The sequence below is a fragment of the Brachionichthys hirsutus genome, chromosome 16 (genome assembly GCF_040956055.1).
Source record: "Brachionichthys hirsutus isolate HB-005 chromosome 16, CSIRO-AGI_Bhir_v1, whole genome shotgun sequence".
Lineage (NCBI taxonomy): Eukaryota > Metazoa > Chordata > Actinopteri > Lophiiformes > Brachionichthyidae > Brachionichthys > Brachionichthys hirsutus.
This window is the reverse complement of record NC_090912.1, coordinates 1072382-1090299: the sequence shown is the minus strand read 5'-3', so window position 1 is coordinate 1090299 and position 17918 is coordinate 1072382. Positions and strand designations below refer to the sequence as shown.

The window sequence follows — 17918 nt, the reverse complement described above, 5'->3', positions numbered from 1 at the left end:
TGAAAGTGACTTCCTGTTAGAAGTGGAGCCTCCTGCGTCCAGACATCAGTCACTTCCTCCACAGATCCAAAACGGATGAAGCGTCTTCGTCCGTCCGTCCGTCTCCTGTCGCAGCATCAGGACCGCTCCCGACGACGACGACGATGATGATGATGATGATGATGGCCTGTCTAACGCTCGCTGCTCCGCTTCTCCGTCACCCCCCGGTGAGTTTGTCAGGCTCCTCCCACTTCCACTGTGGTTTGAAACTGTCACTTCCTCCATGTCGGCCTGTGATGTAACCTCCTGCCTCCGTTCTGCTGGCAGAGGGTTTCGCTGCTCCGTCAAAGCTCCTCGGGACCCGACCGGCCCCGCCAGACTCCCAGGTAGGCCCCCCCCCCAGAACACCTGAGCGGGCTTCACCAAGACGGTAACAGGTAGAAGGCGACATTCTTTCATCCTGCCGTTTCAACTCTGATCGTTCGCGACCTTTTCCCTTCTGAGACGGAGGTTATTGGTTATTGATTACTGATTACGGCTCGCTCTGGAACGGGTTATTGATTTGGGTGCAGCGATGCACCTGCAGCAGAACTGCTTCTAGTCTGAAGGCGCGGCTGCAGACTTTAGCAAATAAAAAACCGACAAATGCAGGTAAAGAAAATCATTCGGTGGTTTTGATTCATTATTTTTATTTGGTTTATTTTGACTCCATTTCTGTAACTTCTTTCTGCTGAACTTTGGCGGTGAGAGCAGGAGGTCGGTCGGTTTCGTAGGAGGATGTGGGGTAACTGCTGCTTTTAGGTAACCAACAGCCCCCCTCCCCCCCCCCCCATAAACAGAATCCTAAATGTAAGAGAGAAGAAGAGCAGCGGCGGCAGACAGACAGAGGAAGTTGTTGTGAAAGCTTTTGCTTCCTCTTTTTTCTAGCCCCCCCCCCCCGTCGTCGTGTCAGCGCTGCGCTTGTCGGTTTGTCTCCTCTCCGCCGGCGCCGGGCCTCGTCTTCGATCCCGGTCCACCTTCGTCCACACCTAAAGGTCTGACCTTCCTTCCCTCCCAGTTCACCATGTCCAGGCATTTCGTGAGGACCAGTAAGTTCCGCCACGTCTTCGGCCAGGCGGCGAAAGCCGACCAATGCTACGACGACATCCGGATCTCCCAGATGACCTGGGACAGCAACTTCTGCTCCGTCAACCCCAAATTCGTGGCCATGATTGTGGACGCCAGCGGCGGGGGGGCCTTCATGGTGTTGCCCCTGAGCAAGGTGGGTGGCGTCAAACTCCCATCGGACACTTTGGTTTCGGGTCCGACTTGGTTTAGTTTCAAACGTTTCAAACGCCGCCGCCGCCTCCAGGCCAATGAGGAAGTCAGAATCCGAGTCGTTCCGCGCGTCGCTGAGGCTGCAGAGAGGTTTTCGCCATATTAGGAGTTGAGCTCAGTCTTTGGCGGATGTGACAGTTTCAAAATGGCTTCAGTGCATTTTTTTGACTAGGAATCACACGGTCGGATGCGTCGGATCACCGACGATGGCCCGCATGTTCGACATCTGCAGGTTGAAACCGTTTTCTCTGTCCCTTCCACTGGAGGCGTTTCCGTTTTGTCTTTCTCTCCTACTCGTGGCGTCTCTGTCTTTACTAAAGGAAGTCTGGTTGCCATGACGCCCGGTCAGACGCGAGGCAGGCTCTGAACCTGCAGGGGGGGGGGGACGCTTCGCTGTCGCTTCACCGTCTCTCCCGGTGTGTCTCTCCTCAGACGGGACGCATCGACATGTCCCACCCCACGGTGTGCGGTCACACTGGACCCGTCCTGGACATCGAGTTCTGTCCTCACAACGACAACATCATCGCCAGCGGGTCTGAGGACTGCAGCGTCATGGTGGGGGGGGGGTTTGCTCCAACGCAGTCGCACGCTCGCGCGTGTTCTTGTGATGTCACGCCGGTTTACGTCTCATCAAACAGATCTGGGAGATCCCGGACGGCGGGCTGACCTCGCCCCTCACGGAGCCCGTCGTCAAGCTGAACGGCCACTCCAAACGGGTCGGCATCCTGAGCTGGCACCCCACCGCTCGCAACGTGCTGCTGAGTGCAGGTACCGCCCGGCCACGCCCGCCCAGGTGACCCCCAACACATGGGCGGGGCGACGTCTCGCATCACACCTGTGTGAGGTGTGCATGTTGAGTGGGGTCGGACCTCACTTTGGGCCTGTTACTAGGCAACAGGCGCCTTCATTCTCGCGTAAACTATCGTGTTTGTGTGTCCGGATTGAAACGCGTGGCCCCGCCTCCTTTCAGGCTGCGACAACCTGCTGATCCTGTGGAACGTGGCCCGCGGCGAGGCGGTGTTGAGGATCGATGAGGTCCACACCGACCTCATCTACAGCGTCTCCTGGAACCAGGACGGCTCCAGGATCCTCACCTCCTGCAAGGACAAGACTCTGAGGGTGCTGGACCCACGAAAGGGGGATGTCCTCTTGGTGAGCTTTGACTCCTCCTCTGGGTTCTGACCCCGGGTTCGGTTCATTAGTGGTTTGAATTCCCCCGATAATACTTCTGCTCCTCCCGCAGGAGAAGGAGAAGCCTCACGAGGGCTCCAGACCCGTCAGGGCGGTGTTCGTGTCCGACGGGAGGATCCTCAGCACCGGCTTCAGTCGGATGAGCGAGCGGCAGGTGGCGCTGTGGGACCCGGTGAGAGTCCTCGCGTTCGTCACGGCGGGGGTTTTATTCTTGGATCGTTGCATCCAATGGTGTTAAACTGAAACTTCAACCGTCCAATCGGAGCGATTGACCAGGAGCAGATTGGGGCGGAACTTTCAGCAGCAACGGGATCCGACGTTTGAGAGCTGGAAACGTTTTCGTGCTTCCGACATCTTAGACGCAACTTAAACTCCGCCTTTCTTTTCAACAGGACAACTTCGACCGGCCGCTGACCCTGCAGGAGCTGGACACCAGCAGCGGCGTCCTCCTGCCGTTCTTCGACCCGGACACCGGAATCGTCTACCTCTGCGGAAAGGTCTGCCGTCGATTCGACTCCTGCCGTTGTCTCCGCCTCCCGCCTCCCGCACGCCCACAGCCGGTTCTCGCGTCTGCTTCGACAGGGAGACAGCAGCTTCCGCTACTACGAGGTGACGAGCGAAGCGCCGTATGTCCACTACCTGTCCACGTACTCCAGCAAGGACACCCAGAAGGGCGTGGGGTACATGCCCAAGAGGGGCCTGGAGGTCAACAAATGCGAGATCGCCAGGTAGCCAACGTTTGTGCCCGTTAGCTTTCCTCAGAACTAACCCCGGACTTCTCTAAAGCTCCTCCCAGACTTTTCATTTAGAACCAGCTTTACTTTGTGTTTAGCACGAACTAGCAAATGCTAACATGGTAAACTAAAACAGGGGGAAATGGGAACGCTACTTCCTGCTACACTGCCCGCGGTGTTTAGCGATTAGCTGACACGTTTAGCTAGCATGTAGTGGCACAAATTAGCTCACGAAGGCTGCTCTCTCTCTCTTATTTTAACCCGGGAATAAATGGGAACGTTCACCTTTCCCCGCTTTCCCATTTTCAGGTTCTACAAACTCCACGAGAGGAAGTGTGAGCCCATCGTCATGACGGTCCCACGCAAGGTACGTACGGCGTGCTTCGTGCTGACTTTCATCAGCGTGCGTTGACGGCTTGAAGGTAAATCGATCGGTTCCACCTTTTAATTCCACCTTTTAATTCCCGCCTTTTATTTGTCTGCGCAGTCCGATCTGTTCCAGGAGGACCTGTATCCGGAGACCGTCGGGCCCGAGCCATCCGCCGAGGCCGACGAGTGGTTCCAGGGGAGAAACGCTCCGCCCATTTGGATCTCTCTAAAGGACGACTTTGCAATGACCACCAAGGCCAAGGAGTTCAAAGTTAACAAGACTCTCCTGAAGGCCACAACGCCCCCTGCTGGCGATGAGCCGGATAACGGCGAGGTAAGAAGTCGCACGACGGGAGGCAGCGTTTGTCATCGATCACCGGTTCCACCGTCTGATTCTCAGGATGTCCGGTCGTTGGGGAAGGAGGTGAGAGAGCTGAAGGCGGCGATGGGAGAGCTGACCCAGCGAGTGGGCGAGCTGGAGAGGAAGCATTAAACGAAGGAGGAGAAACAAAACAGCAAAAGGAGAGCGTTCAGACGACGCCCAGAAAGAATTCAACGTTGATTACAAAAACCCCAAAAAAAATTAATATATGCTTTTAGTTTGAAATAAAATCCTCTGTGTTTTCAAAATACCGTCGTATCTTTATTGAAACGCCACTTTGAACACCAGCTGCAGTGTGAATATGAGTATTTACACCCCCCCCCTTTCAAACGCAGAACCACTACACGTAGTTTTTATTGGCCCCGGAGGCGCTGTTACTGTAGTACTTGGCGGTTCCACCTGAGCTTCCAGATTTGGGCCGGCTGAAGCAGCACAGCAGACCCCCGGCCAGGAGCAGCAGCACGCCGGCCCCCCAGCCCACGTAGATGCACGCTCCCAGCTCCCTCTTCTGAGAGGCCGCCACCAGGGGGTTGTTGAAATCTCTCACGATGATGTGGGCGGACCAGCTGACGGGGATGATCACCAGGAGGCCGGCCAGCAGGAGGCCGATCCCGGCCACCAGGCTGATCTTGGGCTTGGCGTCTTCGTTCTGCACGCAGGTGGTGAAGTCGGCCCCGCAGAAGAGGATGAGGAGGCTGAGGGAGCTGAAGAGGATGCTGATGATGGTCATGGCTCTGGCGGCCTGCAGGCTGGAGGCCAGGACCAGCACGGAGTCGTACTTCTTGCACTGCTGCTGGCCGGTACTCTGAAACACGCAGGTCATCCACAGGCCCTCCTGATTGCTCTGCTCACACAGACGGGACGTCCGGTCATTTCAACACATGCATATGTGCTTAAGCAGGTTTTTACCAGATTAAACATAAATATACTGCATTTTATACTCCCTATACATTCTGTAAAGTAGCTGAATTGACTTCACCATGATCAATATAGAAAAATATTATTTTTAATATGGTTAATGGTTTATTAATTGATTATTTTTTTAACTCATTAACATTAAGTATTACTAGGTAATTAGTTAATATAAAAGAAGGAGAGCATCGTGCTCCATCGGGTCTGTGGGCGTGGCCTCAGATGACGCGTTTTAGAGTTTGGATCAAAAGCTGCTGAATTCTGATTGGCTACGTCACGTGTGACATCGCATTTTGTTAAAGGTTTACTATAAATAAAACACGATAATTAAATAATTTTCCTTTTTCAATAGCTGCAATATTTTCTGTCTTTTACTGTGTGATATTTTTATAATGGTTTTTTGGAAGAAAAAACCTAAACTATTTTGTTTTTTTTTATTGCAAATTGTTTGGGTTGTTTCTCAACAAGAATACAGAAAAATATATTTCCACAAAAATGTGTTGAATAGTTAAATATCAAGATTTGGATAAATTCATTATTTCTTGATAATTTACTTCTCTCCTTTAGACAGAAACAATTGCATACTTATAATTTATTCCTGAATGTAAAAATTCCTCTTTTGTGTTCCTCTTTATTTTAATGAGATCTTGCTAAATAAGGCTGCTGCGCTTCGTTACCTGAGCCGTCACGATGCTGGATCCCGTGAAGGAGGAAACTTTCCAGCGGGGGATGGCGCAGCACACGATCACCCCCACCATGCCGAGGACCCCGAGGGCCACGCACACGATCTGAACGCCCATGGATCCCATCCTGGTCAGAGGAGAGACGACCGGCTGATTAGATCCTTCCTTCAGCTCTGCCCGGGAGATGTTTGATTAACTGATGACTCAGCTCTATTGTCGGACTGTGAGTGTTTCTACTTGTTGTGTTAGCATTGAGGTTTTTGAACCCGCGCTCCCTCTGACAGGCCTTCACAGGATTTCTGTGGATCGGGGCTATACATTTTAAAGCCCACGCGTGTCCCGACAGGCCCGGCCTCCTTGCACCCCCACCCGGGACCAGCCGCTCCCTCACAGATCCGGACTTACAAAGGCGGTCTTTTGTTTTAAAGCTTCAAGAACCACAGCGGTGTAAATTCTTTATGTGATAATGTGATGCAGATGCAGTATAAGAGTGAATATCAGGGTGCGGCTGGTTTATGAACGGGAAGGTAAATGTTTTTAGTGGCTTGATTTTTAATCAGCTGTACATTTTGAGATCAAAAACAATACGACAAGAGTCTGGAAAAACTAAACATTTAAAGAAAAGTTTATGTCATTTAGGGAAAACTAAATTCTGATGAGTTTCACACCAGATGAAAGAAAGAAAGAGGCAGTTTTCTTTTTTACAGATTGACCTTTTCTTTGTTTTCTTTGTTTTTCAACCAGGCAGATGATTCAAATCATTTGCAGAAACATCTTATATAACATCTATAAATGCCACTAATTCTTTTTTTCTGACAGAAAAAGCTAATAAAATAACAGGATTTGAGTAAAAAAACATATACATTTAAGTATTTTTCTAACAGACACTAAACCAGACAAAGAAAGAAAAACCTTTAAATTACTGATTGCAAATTATTACGGCATAAACTCTTATATAAGATGGAAAGATTCCTCTGAGCGCTTTATTGTCATTCTTTTCTTTAAAAACAGTTACTCCTCCACCCAATGCTTCCATCTCATCATTTGTGCAGAAGCAGTTTTATTTTCAAAGACCACCTGAATCAAAAGTCGAATAAATAATAAAGATGCCTACCTTCTTTTCTCAGTGAACTTCTGAAAACTGGAAAAAATTCTGTGTTAAATTTCTTGCGTTTCTTCTTTTGCTCTTGTCTGTGTTGTTTTGAAGATGCTGTTTTCTGATGCAGGAGTCTAATGAAGGGACTTTGCGATCAGAAGGGGGGTTTTTGTCGAGGAATGTGAGGTCTAGGGTGGGGCTGAGCCCGGGTAGAGGCGGGGAGGACCTCCGGACCAGACTGGACTTGTTCCCCTCGGATGTTTCCCCACATCTTACACCTGCTTGTGCATCTCCGAGGAGTTTGAGCTGAACACGCCTCTGTGGATAAACCCGGGACGGTGGATCCAACCCACACACACGGGAGCTGTGATGACAACAACAACGATGCTGAGTGAATCACCTCGGCAACCACCTGTCAAAACTGTGATGCGGGACATCAGCAGACCGAGACAGAGTGGGTGAAGGACGTTGGGTAAGGCTGTCAGCAGAGTTTCAGGCATCATCGGCTGGAAAGAAATGGTGAAACAAAAAGGAATGTTGTGAAACCATTAAAAAAGGTCCTCCAGTAACACAAAGGCTGACGCATCACAGACACAGATGGGTTACACCTGCACACACGTCTCATCCAGGAAAATATGCAGACAATACTCGAGTTACGTTTGGAAAAGGGTTTTATGCACGCATTTAAAAGAGATCATTTATTATTCTCTCCCTGAGGAGCGACTTCTGCTAATATTACCACAGAGGACAATAACATTCAATAAACTATTTTAAGTAGAAAATATTAAGACATTATTAGTAAATTAAGATGCTTAACATAACTATACTTATAATATATAAATATTACCCTCTGCCTCTGTTGTTGTTTTAAGTAATGGGTTAATAATATAGTGCTTTATATTTTAGTAGCTCAAAACAGATCACTCAATGTAAAGGTTTTGGGATTTGTGTTTAAGAATAAAAATGCCAGTAATGAAATCTAAATGTTAATCAGACAAATCTAAAAAAAAACATTATTGTTTTCCAAAGAACGTTTCGATTATAATTTCTACAGAAACTTTGTTTGAGTCTCAAAACATTTACAATGTTAATACATTATCTTCATGCAATTCTATCTGTAAACATGCGGAGGCGCCCTTGAGCTCAGGTCGTCATAAATGACGAGGAGAAGCGCGTACCAGCGCGAAAGAAGGACCACGCAGCCGTCCAATCATATGCGGTGATTCGTGGTCGAGGTCTGGCACAGACCAATCCGCTTCTGAGAATGCGTGACGCTCTCGGTTTGATTCAGCCCCGCCTCTTACGTTTGACATGTCGTCAAGTCGGCCTTTTTTTTTTTTTTTTAAGTTCCTGGGGGAAGAGTGAAGGGAGCCCGATAAACCCGAGTAAAAGGGGCCGAGACTGAGCTCAGGGGATCAATATTTACACATTATCGACCTCAGGAGGATAATCGTCACACTGAAGACGAGGTTCGGTGATTCTAAAAATAAAGAAATAATGAAAGCTATTTTACAAAGCTAGCGTTAGCCATTTAGCCGTCCGGCTGTGGCGCTGCGAGTTTGGATACCAAGCGCTGTTTTTTACGGTACTTGGCTAATAGCTACCTAGCTAGCTCGCATAGCTTTAGCTCGCAGAAGCTCATTCATTGTCCCAGTCAGCTAACATCGCTCGATTAGCCAGCGAGGAGCACAGGCTAGCTAACCGACCTGTGCTAAAATGAGTCGCTAACTGCTTCTATTCGTCTGTTTTCCCGCTCCGTCCTTCTCATCTAAGGTGCTACGCGGAACAACCAAGGTCTTGACTGCCGGAGAACGTCAGAAAAGAAAGAAAATGGCGGAGCCAGACAAATTAAACATCGACTCCATAATTCAGCGTCTCTTGGAAGGTGAGCGGGTCCGAGCCGCTTGTCCGGCTGCGTGTATATTTCTGAATCCGAGTTTATAATGTTTATTTTGTAAACCGTTTGCAGCAGAATGGTGTCGGTGAGTTAGCCTACTTAAGATCCCCGTTCTGTTAAACCGGATGGTCGCATCTCGATAAAAGTTTGCGTCCGATCGGTCGTGCTCCGTGGACGTACCTATTCCAGCTCTCGTTACATGTAATTAAATTACATTTTTAATGTTTCCAAATTGACGTGGAATGGATGAAAGCGCCCCCCCCCCCCCATCATTATCTTCACGTTGAGGTTTGGGATCTCAGAGATGACGGGCTAACATTTCTTCCTTGTGGCTCTTTGCACTAATTGCCCCTCGTTTCTAAGGAGAACCGTGTTGCCATCGCTTGTTGCCCCGTTGCCACCTGCTCTGCTGTTCTTCACCGGAGGATCTGGTTACAGATCTGCAGCCTCAACCTTCCCTTCCCAGAGTGACGTGAGGCGCTCGGACAAAAAGACGCTTTGATTTGTTTAAATGCAAAAAGAGAACCTCCGGCGGGCGTGGAGGCTTCACTGCGCTAACCGTTCACAGGGACCAGGTGTGTGTTTCCCTGCAGGTCTGTTGGCACGGCGACGTCCTGCTTTGTTTTCCACTGGCGTTGGATAGTAGATAACCTGGTTTCATTTAAATCCCTCGCCGTGCGCCGGATCGGGCTTTTAGAAAGTCTAATTTTAGCGAGACCCCATTGGTCAGTTAATAATGAGTATTTAGAGCCAGATCCGACCGTGGCCCTCGGCCTGATCAGACGACTCTGAGCTCGCCGATGAGGCTTTGACAGTTTTGTCCGTAGTTCTTTATTTTCGGGCTGTGATAGGATTCCCCGCCAGCGTGACGCCGCCTGCGGGTGAGCGAGGACAGCGGCACCAAACCGGCTGGTTCCAGGACTCCTGAAGCTGCGCTGGTCGGGCGTTTGCTTCCGGCCCTCTGATCAGTGTCGTGGAAAGTCTTTTGTCTGCTCGGGCTCGGGATAAGCTCGCCGCTGCCCACGGGCTATGCAGCTAACTTTGGAGTAAGCTCTGTGAGAGCTTAGCCTGCTGTAATCCGTGTTTACCGGGACCGTTGAGGACCGTGCTGCAGCGTAGCGCCGTTAGCTTACCGGCACTTTCTGGCGTACTTCCCAGCGCTAGCGGTCGACACCAAAGCGTTGAGTTCACCGAGCTATCCCGGGCCTCCTGCTAAATAGCAGCGTTCTGCTGGCTCCTTCTTGGAGCTAGCAGAATCCATTTTATGGTATTTTATTGTGGAAGGTTGTCGAACAAAATGAAAACATTTTCTGTTGAGATCTGCAGACGGACGTCCCATAATGCCAGGATGGATTGGAGACGGCGTGAGAATGGCGTTCCGTTTGTCTGCCATCACGTCCGATAAAGGCCGATGGAGGTCCGGCTCAGTTCCTGTTCTCATCTTTATCCGGATTCGTGTTTGGCTCCATTACGCCTGCGTAGAAATGGTGACAGCAGCCGAGTTCCTTCTACGCATCAGTGAAATGGAACGGCGGGCCACGGAATGCTCCTGCTAGCATCACACAAGGCTCCTGCTAGCATCACACGCCGGACGCGGTTTGAAGCCGCGCTGCTTCGGTCTGAGCCGTCCGTGATTCTGAACGCTGCCGGCTGGAGTCGGCGAAAGAGGAAGTGCGTTTCAGGTCAGAAAGAAGATCCGGCCCGTTTCCGCTGCTTCCCCTCCGTCCCTGCGGCTCAGGCTCGTCTCGTCACCCCGGGGTTCTGGGGTCGGACGCAGCCTGGTTGCCGTGGTTACCTGCTGGACTGGTCTGTGTTGTTCTAGCTTTTCCCTTCAGCTCCCTTTTGTTTTTTGTGTGCGTTTTACAGTCAAGGGTTCTCGGCCCGGGAAGAACGTCCAGCTGACGGAGGGCGAGATCCGCGGCCTTTGCTTGAAGTCCCGTGAAATCTTCCTGAGTCAGCCGATCCTGCTGGAGCTGGAAGCTCCCCTCAAAATCTGTGGTGCGTTCAAAGTCAGTCAGTGAATATCAGTTACGCCAGAGGCGCCGCGTCGTCTGACCAGCGAGTTGAATCTGCCCCGCCCTCTGCTGCCCCCTGCAGGCGACGTCCACGGCCAGTACTATGACTTGCTGCGGCTGTTTGAGTACGGCGGCTTCCCCCCGGAGAGCAACTACCTGTTTCTGGGCGACTACGTGGATCGAGGGAAGCAGTCCCTGGAGACCATCTGCCTGCTCCTCGCCTACAAGATCAAGTACCCGGAGAACTTCTTCCTGCTGCGCGGGAACCACGAATGCGCTTCCATTAACCGAATCTACGGCTTTTACGACGAGTGTGAGTGCGGCGCCGTCCCGTTTGGCCCGAGGCCCGGCGCTCCTCGATGTGCTCACCTGTGCTCTTTGGTCGGCAGGTAAGCGACGGTACAACATCAAGCTGTGGAAGACCTTCACCGACTGCTTCAACTGTTTGCCCGTCGCCGCCATCGTAGACGAGAAGATCTTCTGCTGTCACGGAGGTAGGTCTGCCGCTTCGGGCCGCGGGCGAGCGACCGGGGTGGCTGATCCCTCCCCCTCCCCCTCCCCCTCCCCCCAGGTCTCTCGCCCGACCTCCAGTCCATGGAGCAGATCCGCAGGGTGATGCGACCCACAGACGTGCCTGACCAGGGGTTGCTGTGCGACCTGCTGTGGGCCGACCCGGACAAGGACGTGCTGGGCTGGGGCGAGAACGACCGCGGCGTCTCCTTCACGTTCGGCGCCGACGTGGTGGCCAAATTCTTGCACAAACACGACATGGACCTAATATGCAGGGCGCACCAGGTAGCTCCGCCTTCGGATTGGGTTCAGCCGCGAATGACGGACACGTTTTCTGGGGTTTGAGGTGAATCAGGAATATTTAATCCTCTTTTTGTCCTCAGGTGGTCGAAGACGGCTACGAGTTCTTCGCCAAGAGGCAACTCGTCACGCTGTTCTCGGCGCCCAACTACTGCGGGGAGTTCGACAACGCCGGGGCCATGATGAGCGTGGACGAGACGCTCATGTGCTCCTTCCAGGTGAGCTCCCGTTTCTCCTCCCCTCGCTGTTGGGTGTCGCCGTCACACTGAAGCGGGTGGGGGGGTTCTCTCTCGCTCTCAGATTCTGAAGCCAGCAGATAAGAAGCTGTATCCTTACAGCGGGGGGCCAGGAATGGGATCTGGGCGACCGGTCACCCCGCCACGAAATTCAGCCAAGTCCGCAAAGGCCAAGAAATAACACCCGCTGGAGCCCCTCCCCCTCGCCAGCAGCCTGCACCCCTCCGTCGGCCCAGCGCTTTATCCCCCCCTCTTCCTCCCAAACTTTGTTTCTCTCTCATCGACAAAAGGCGAGTGTCCGGGGTCCCATCAAGGTCGCCCTTTCTAAAGGATTTTTAACTTCATTTTTTTGTCTTTGTTTGTTTGTTTGTTTACGTGAACATTTGTTTCGTGTGTAAAAAAAAAAAATACGCAAGAAAATGTCGATGAGAAGGAAACCGATAAAGTTGCTGTTTTATTTTTGTATGTTTTTCTGCCTCTGTTTTTTTTTGTAGAGGTGGGGTTTTCCCTGGGTGGGGGTGGGGGGGGGGGAGCTGGGGAGGAGCCCCCAGCTGTTCGTGCTGAGCTCCTGCACTGCTTAATGCTGAACACGACGCTGTTTGTACTCCTCTGTATAATGGGCGGGGCCGGGGGCGGGACCAAGTCGAGCGGAAGCGGCACATACCACACACACTGGGTGCACAGGTGTAAATACATACAGGTGAAACCTCTGAAGAACTTCATTCACAGTAGAATTACATGATTATTTCCTTTTTAAATCGCGGATTTGAAACCGATTCTTTCTTTTATCTTCTTCTTTTGTTCCGTTTCTTTTATTTGTTGATAGAAATTAAACCGACGCGGTTTGATTTATTTTACTTTTTAGTTCACTGAAAGTTGAAGCTGAATAAAAATACACATGTATATGACTTTACTCCATCATGCTGATCACTTTGTGTTTCTGCCATCGCTTTGTCACGCTAACGGCGTCCTTTGATGTGTGTGTCTTTGGTGTGATGCCCTGATTGGACAGGACAGCAGCGTGGAGAATATGTCAAACAAGAGGGACAAAACTAGGCCCTGGGCGGTTTTGTTTTGGTCCTGCCGGAGCTCGCTGCGTTTCCCACGCGGCTGCTTGGAGCATCATGACGTACGAATCAGTGATGTGGTTTGGGAACAGGAAGCGAAGGCGTCCCAGGAGTTGTTGAATCGTTGTTCTGATCCGAGTGAAGGTGTCGGGCGAGGCCATCAAAGCTTTCCTCTCGCGTTCCTTCTGTTCGTGAAGCTCACTTTGGACTACAGGGTGTCTCTGGCGAAGGCGGCCCGACCCGGGGACGTTTTTCTTCCCGTGTTTTCAGGGTATCTCGCTGTAAGAATCCGGATCCGTTCTTTCCCACCGCCGCAGAACCCGTGCGTCCGGTTCCGTCGCTCTGCTGCCTGGTTTTCATTACAGATGGAGACGGTGAACACCGGCCGAGGTTAAAGGTTGCGTGTGCTTAAGTTTAGCTTTGATGGATTCCTGGTCTTCATCTCAACGTGAGCGACTTTCATCCTGGATCCTATTGGCTGTCTGAAAGTTCACAGGCGGCGCCGCTGGCCGCCGTGGCGGATGCTGCGTCTGGGAGGGCGGGACCTCATCGTGCGCTTGTGTTCGGTTTGTAACCAATAAGATCAACTCAGGAAGTGAAATTTAAAACATATTTATATTGCATTATAAAGAGAACGGCAACGAAGCGGCGTCGTTCGGGAAACCTTCCGTTAAAAGTTCCGGATTTTGACGATAAATGATCTACTTTGAACGGCAAAGAAGAAGAGCGTTTATAAACTGAGTGGTTCATGTACGATAAATATAGTAATCAATATTATGGAACCCATCGATTTCTGTCCTTTATATAAAAGTCCTCATCCCATTTCCATCCCATCTTTACTGCTGTTATTTCCTCCAAGTTTCACATTTTTCCTTCGTATTTTTACTCAAATTTAACGCTCAACACGGCAAGCTTATTACTGTAGGATGTTTTCAATCAATCAGGGATGTTTTGCACCATGCACTGTCGCAGGGTAGAAATTCAATGATTACAATAAATAAATAAAAAGTAACTTTTTTTTTATTTGTATTTTGATTTCATATCAGTCACAAACTGTCTCTGTTATAAGGTAGAAATAAAAACTGAATTTGCACACTTTGTGTCTGGTGGTCCTTTCGGCATTTTCTAATGGGGGGGGCGGCATTTCAAGTTGCAACATTCCAGTTGTCTCTTCTCTCTTCGCCTGCCTGGAACCGCTGATAACATTTATCAGCGTATGGATCTGTGAAGTCGATATGCTGAATGATTGATGTGCTTCTGCTGAACGCTTATCGTGGCGGACTCTGACCTGGTAAAGGAACATTTAGTAACTAATGCAAACGACCTGTAAAGGTCGGTAGGGATTGGTATTTTGAATTAGAATGAACTCTTTGAGTGCCGTTCTGGAGCACTTCTTTATTGACACACTATAAATCTAATAAAAATATATTCGTCTCCTGAAGCATGGAGAACAGGTACAGGTAAGGAACACCTGGTGACGTCATTCACGTGTTCCGTGATGGAACACAAACTACATGTATTTAAAAATGTGCTCAATTTCACGCTTCCCTCACTGATAAATAAACATCTTCCATTTAGAAAAAAAAAAAAGCGCCAGAGGGTGTGGCTTTGTTAGCCACACCTCCACGTGTTAGGATGTAAATACCAGGATGTGCTTCACACAAGGAGGGACATAAACCGTAAACATGACCTTTGACGTGCAGGTTTTAGTCCCTCAACACGGACAAACGTGGGAATCCGCGTCCTGCACGACCGGAAGGCTCTTACTTTGCTTGCATTAACAATAACAAACAACCCACGTGTTAGTCCCGCCCATAAGGGACTAACCAATCACAGAGGCGAGCACGAAGACTGGGGGGGGAAAACTTTATTTGTAAAATTGACCTTGACCCCAGCAAATAGCGCAGTGCGTGGGCGTGGTTAACAGATAGTTAGGTTGCACTGGACGGTGCCCATCAACTTTTGCTACTCGATGATCGGTTTGCAAAGCTAGCTAGCTAGCTAGCTGCATAACATACATATGTTCACGCTGTTATGTCGGCATGCATGGTGCGTGTTTGCGCCTGTGAGTTAGTCTCCTGCGCGCAGTCTTGACCGATCCGATACATTCTAATAGTGACCAGGAGTCTCCATTTGGTCACCCACCAAGACGGGGAGAAAGCTAGCTAGCTAGCTGGCTAGGCTACCGTCCCGTCTCCGCTCGGCTTAACGGGACCCGGAGCGAGCTGTTTGGGATCAATTGTCCACCTGACGACACGTTCTTGGACTAGAAAAGACTCCCAGGTGAGTTCGCTAAACCCTCGTTGTCGCCGCGCAGGTCGGCTCTAAACACCCGAATGTCATCAACAATATCGGGAGTAGAAATGCTACGTTAGCAGCGGGCCGCCAGCGCTACCGCAGTGTTAGCATCCTCTCTCCTCAGCTGATAGCGCGGTATGCTAATGCTAAGCTAACGAACTGCGGGACACCGATGTGACACCGGTCCCATCCTTGACTTGCGTAAGCGTTAAACTCTTTCGCCGTAAGCTGAGAACGGGAGCCGCCGGTGAGCAGGTTAGCCCGCCTGCTGTCATCCCCAGCCGGGGCTTGCTTGTTCTCACGGCGCGGTGATTTGTGACGCTGATTGCAGCATGCTGATGGTGGGAGGCGATGGACGGATGCACTAGGATGAGTGTGAAGGAGCTGTGTGAGACCGATGACCTGGCCACCAGCTTGGTGCTGGACCCGCTGCTGGGCTTCAGCACCCACAAGATGAACATCAGGTAAGCCGTCAGGCTAGCAGAGCTGGTGTGCGTCCTCGGTGGGGGATTCTCACGCACATGGCCTCGGTAGTCGTTTTTCCACGCTGCAGGTAAACGACAGTGATTCTAAAGGTCCTGGTCGCTGCCAGGACAGGAAACCGGTGCGGTTCGGGTCCCGCTGCGTTCCGGTTTCTGCACGCTGACGTGCAAAGCTATGTTGGGATGACGCTTTGAAACTGCGTTTGTTTTTGCGCATGTGTGTGTTTAATAAAGATTTAAAGTTGATGTTTGATTTGTAATTGAGCCGTTTCGGCTCGGAAGGCGTGCACGTTCAGGTGTGCACGTTCAGGTGTGCACGTTCAGGTTCACAAAATACTGAAGTCGGGACACAAAAACGGATGATTCTTAAACCTGCTTTCTTTTTCTTGGATCAAATAATTCCATGATTTATTTTCAAAAAGATTCCTTTTTAAAATCCTAATCAAATATTTGTGTGATCTGGGTCTGCCTCTGTCCCAGCCCCCCGCCGGAGGTCCGGCGCTGGGGTAATCTGAAAGAGACCCTGCTTCGCTTTCAGCGCACGCACGACTTCAACGCCACCTTCGAGGCGCTGACTGTGGGCGAACTGGCGGGCGACTACTTCAACGCTTTCGGAAGCCATCGGCAGGAGCTGCTGAGGCAACACGTAGGCAAAGCGTCCTCTGAAGCGTTGACGGCGTAGCGTTTGTCGGCGTCGGAGAAAGCGGGCGCTCTAATCCCTCCGTGGCGTCTGCAGGTTTATCGCTACCTCAGTGCCTTCCTGTTGGACAGCGGCATCAAGATCGAGTCCTGCGACAGGTACTCCTCAGAGACCAACGGAGCGAAGATAACCTCGACGAGGCACTGGTAATCACTCGCCGGGGGGGGCGGGGTTTGTCCTCAGCAGGACGTCACTCCACTTGTTGCCCTGCAGGTTCGCAGGCGAGCGGGTGGAGGTCCTGCTGGGGTGCATCGCGGAGCTGAGCCCCGCTGACGGCGCCGTGCTGAGGGCGGGCGTCAACGACTTCAGCGTGATGTACTCCACACGGAAACGCTGCGCCCAGCTGTGGCTCGGGCCGGCGGCGTTCATCAACCACGGTGAGTCGGCCCGAGAAACGCGCCCGTTTACAGACGGCGCCGCCGAGGAGGCGTTCGTCCTCAGTTTTATCAAAAGAACGTTTTTTTTTACTTGCGATTTAAACTTTGACTTTTCTCTATTTGAGACCGTTCTCTGTGGGCGTGGCCAATTCTCCTCCAACCCCGCGTCCTGTCGAACTAGAACGCGACGTCATCTGCACCAAAACGCGTTCATGAATTAGTTCAGCCCGGAATGCTTTTTATGTTCGGTTTGAATTCCAATTATAACTACTGTAAAAATCTGAAACGAGTCGCTTCAGTGACCTGTAATTTAAGATCAATAGATTCTCTGCTTCTGTTGTTTGATGCTTGAACGGCTGAGCCTTGCCTTCATTCATTGAAGCGATTTATTCTCTTCTCTCCTCCTCCCTTCATTCGTCTTTCGGGGGTTGAAGACTGCAAACCAAACTGCAAGGTGAGCTTTACCATTTCTCCACCGAGCTTCGAGGGATCGTCTTTGTTCCGTCCTAGAAACACGGATCGTTCTAAAGGTGTATTTTAGTGACAGAATTCCACTTCCTGCCGTGTCTCCGTTCGCCCCATGGGCCGACCAACCTTTTGTCTTTTGCTGTCTGTCTTTCTTTCTCTCCTCTATTTCACCCGCCCAGTTCGTCCCTGGTGAGAAGAATATCGCATGTGTCGAAGCGATTCGGCCCATCTCACCTGGGGAGGAGATCACCTGTTACTATGGCGCCAGCTTTTTCGGTGAAGGCAATGAAATGTGTGAATGCTGCACCTGTGAGAGGTGTGTCCGTCATCCGAGCAGAGAGCACCTGCATTTATATTGAGCCTTTTTTTTATTGTGGAGATTTTATTCCTCAGATGTGAGAAACGTTAGTGGATTCTAACTTTTGCTTTAACGCCGTCGTTTGATCTGTTTTCCAGGAACGGAGAAGGTCACTTCAGACACCGAGGGAAGCAGCCGGAAAGCGAAGAGACAAAGGACGCCGTCGGCCAGAAGTACCGGCTGAGAGAGCGATACCTCCGCCACCACAGAGAGAAGGGCCACCTTCCCACAAGACCGGGAATACCAGGAATACACGCCGGGATCTTTAAAGGTAATCTTATCCAGCATGTTGTACTAAAATCTCAACGGTGTATAATTATGGTTTGTGGTGGTAAAATGCCTCGTCGAGCTAACTCACGGCTAATTCATTCACGAAGATCCTCTCGGCTCCCGCACATCGCCGAGACCTTTAACATTCAACCGCCTAAAAATGAAAATATGCGTTCAGTGTAAGCTTCGTTAAAAGGCAGATATCACGTCAGCCGGGTCGAATCAAACCTCGTTTGCACCCCCTCACCGATCGGTCGAGCGGATTGCGTTTCTAATC

The 17918-nt window shown here is 50.7% G+C and overlaps 3 protein-coding genes across 4 annotated transcripts; 2 read left to right on the top strand and 1 right to left on the bottom strand.

Annotated features, from left to right (window-relative positions):
* Positions 1–340: 340 nt before the first annotated feature.
* On the top strand, positions 341–4129 carry coro1a (coronin, actin binding protein, 1A). The gene is made up of 11 exons (XM_068750249.1): positions 341–365; positions 1037–1240; positions 1729–1851; positions 1935–2064; positions 2267–2448; positions 2540–2659; positions 2880–2984; positions 3070–3215; positions 3531–3588; positions 3709–3924; positions 3991–4129. The coding sequence occupies exons 2-11, from the start codon at positions 1043–1045 to the stop codon at positions 4081–4083; spliced, it is 1371 nt and encodes a 456-aa protein (XP_068606350.1). The 5' UTR covers positions 341–365; positions 1037–1042; the 3' UTR covers positions 4084–4129.
* A 150-nt stretch (positions 4130–4279) lies between these two features.
* cldni (claudin i) lies at positions 4280–6803 on the bottom strand. 2 transcript variants are annotated; one of them, XM_068750251.1, is made up of 3 exons: positions 6682–6803; positions 5562–5694; positions 4280–4816 (listed from the first exon to the last, which is right to left on the bottom strand). In XM_068750251.1, exons 2-3 carry the CDS (start codon positions 5691–5693, stop codon positions 4313–4315), a joined length of 636 nt encoding a protein of 211 aa, XP_068606352.1. In that variant the 5' UTR covers position 5694; positions 6682–6803; the 3' UTR covers positions 4280–4312. The 2 variants fall into 2 exon arrangements, with proteins under 2 accessions (XP_068606352.1, XP_068606353.1); XM_068750252.1 differs by having other exon boundaries at positions 4280–4777.
* Positions 6804–8012: 1209 nt separating this feature from the next.
* On the top strand, positions 8013–12531 carry ppp1caa (protein phosphatase 1, catalytic subunit, alpha isozyme a). The gene is made up of 8 exons (XM_068750250.1): positions 8013–8132; positions 8437–8548; positions 10427–10558; positions 10658–10888; positions 10965–11069; positions 11147–11370; positions 11469–11603; positions 11686–12531. The coding sequence occupies exons 2-8, from the start codon at positions 8494–8496 to the stop codon at positions 11800–11802; spliced, it is 999 nt and encodes a 332-aa protein (XP_068606351.1). The 5' UTR covers positions 8013–8132; positions 8437–8493; the 3' UTR covers positions 11803–12531.
* Positions 12532–17918: the final 5387 nt, after the last annotated feature.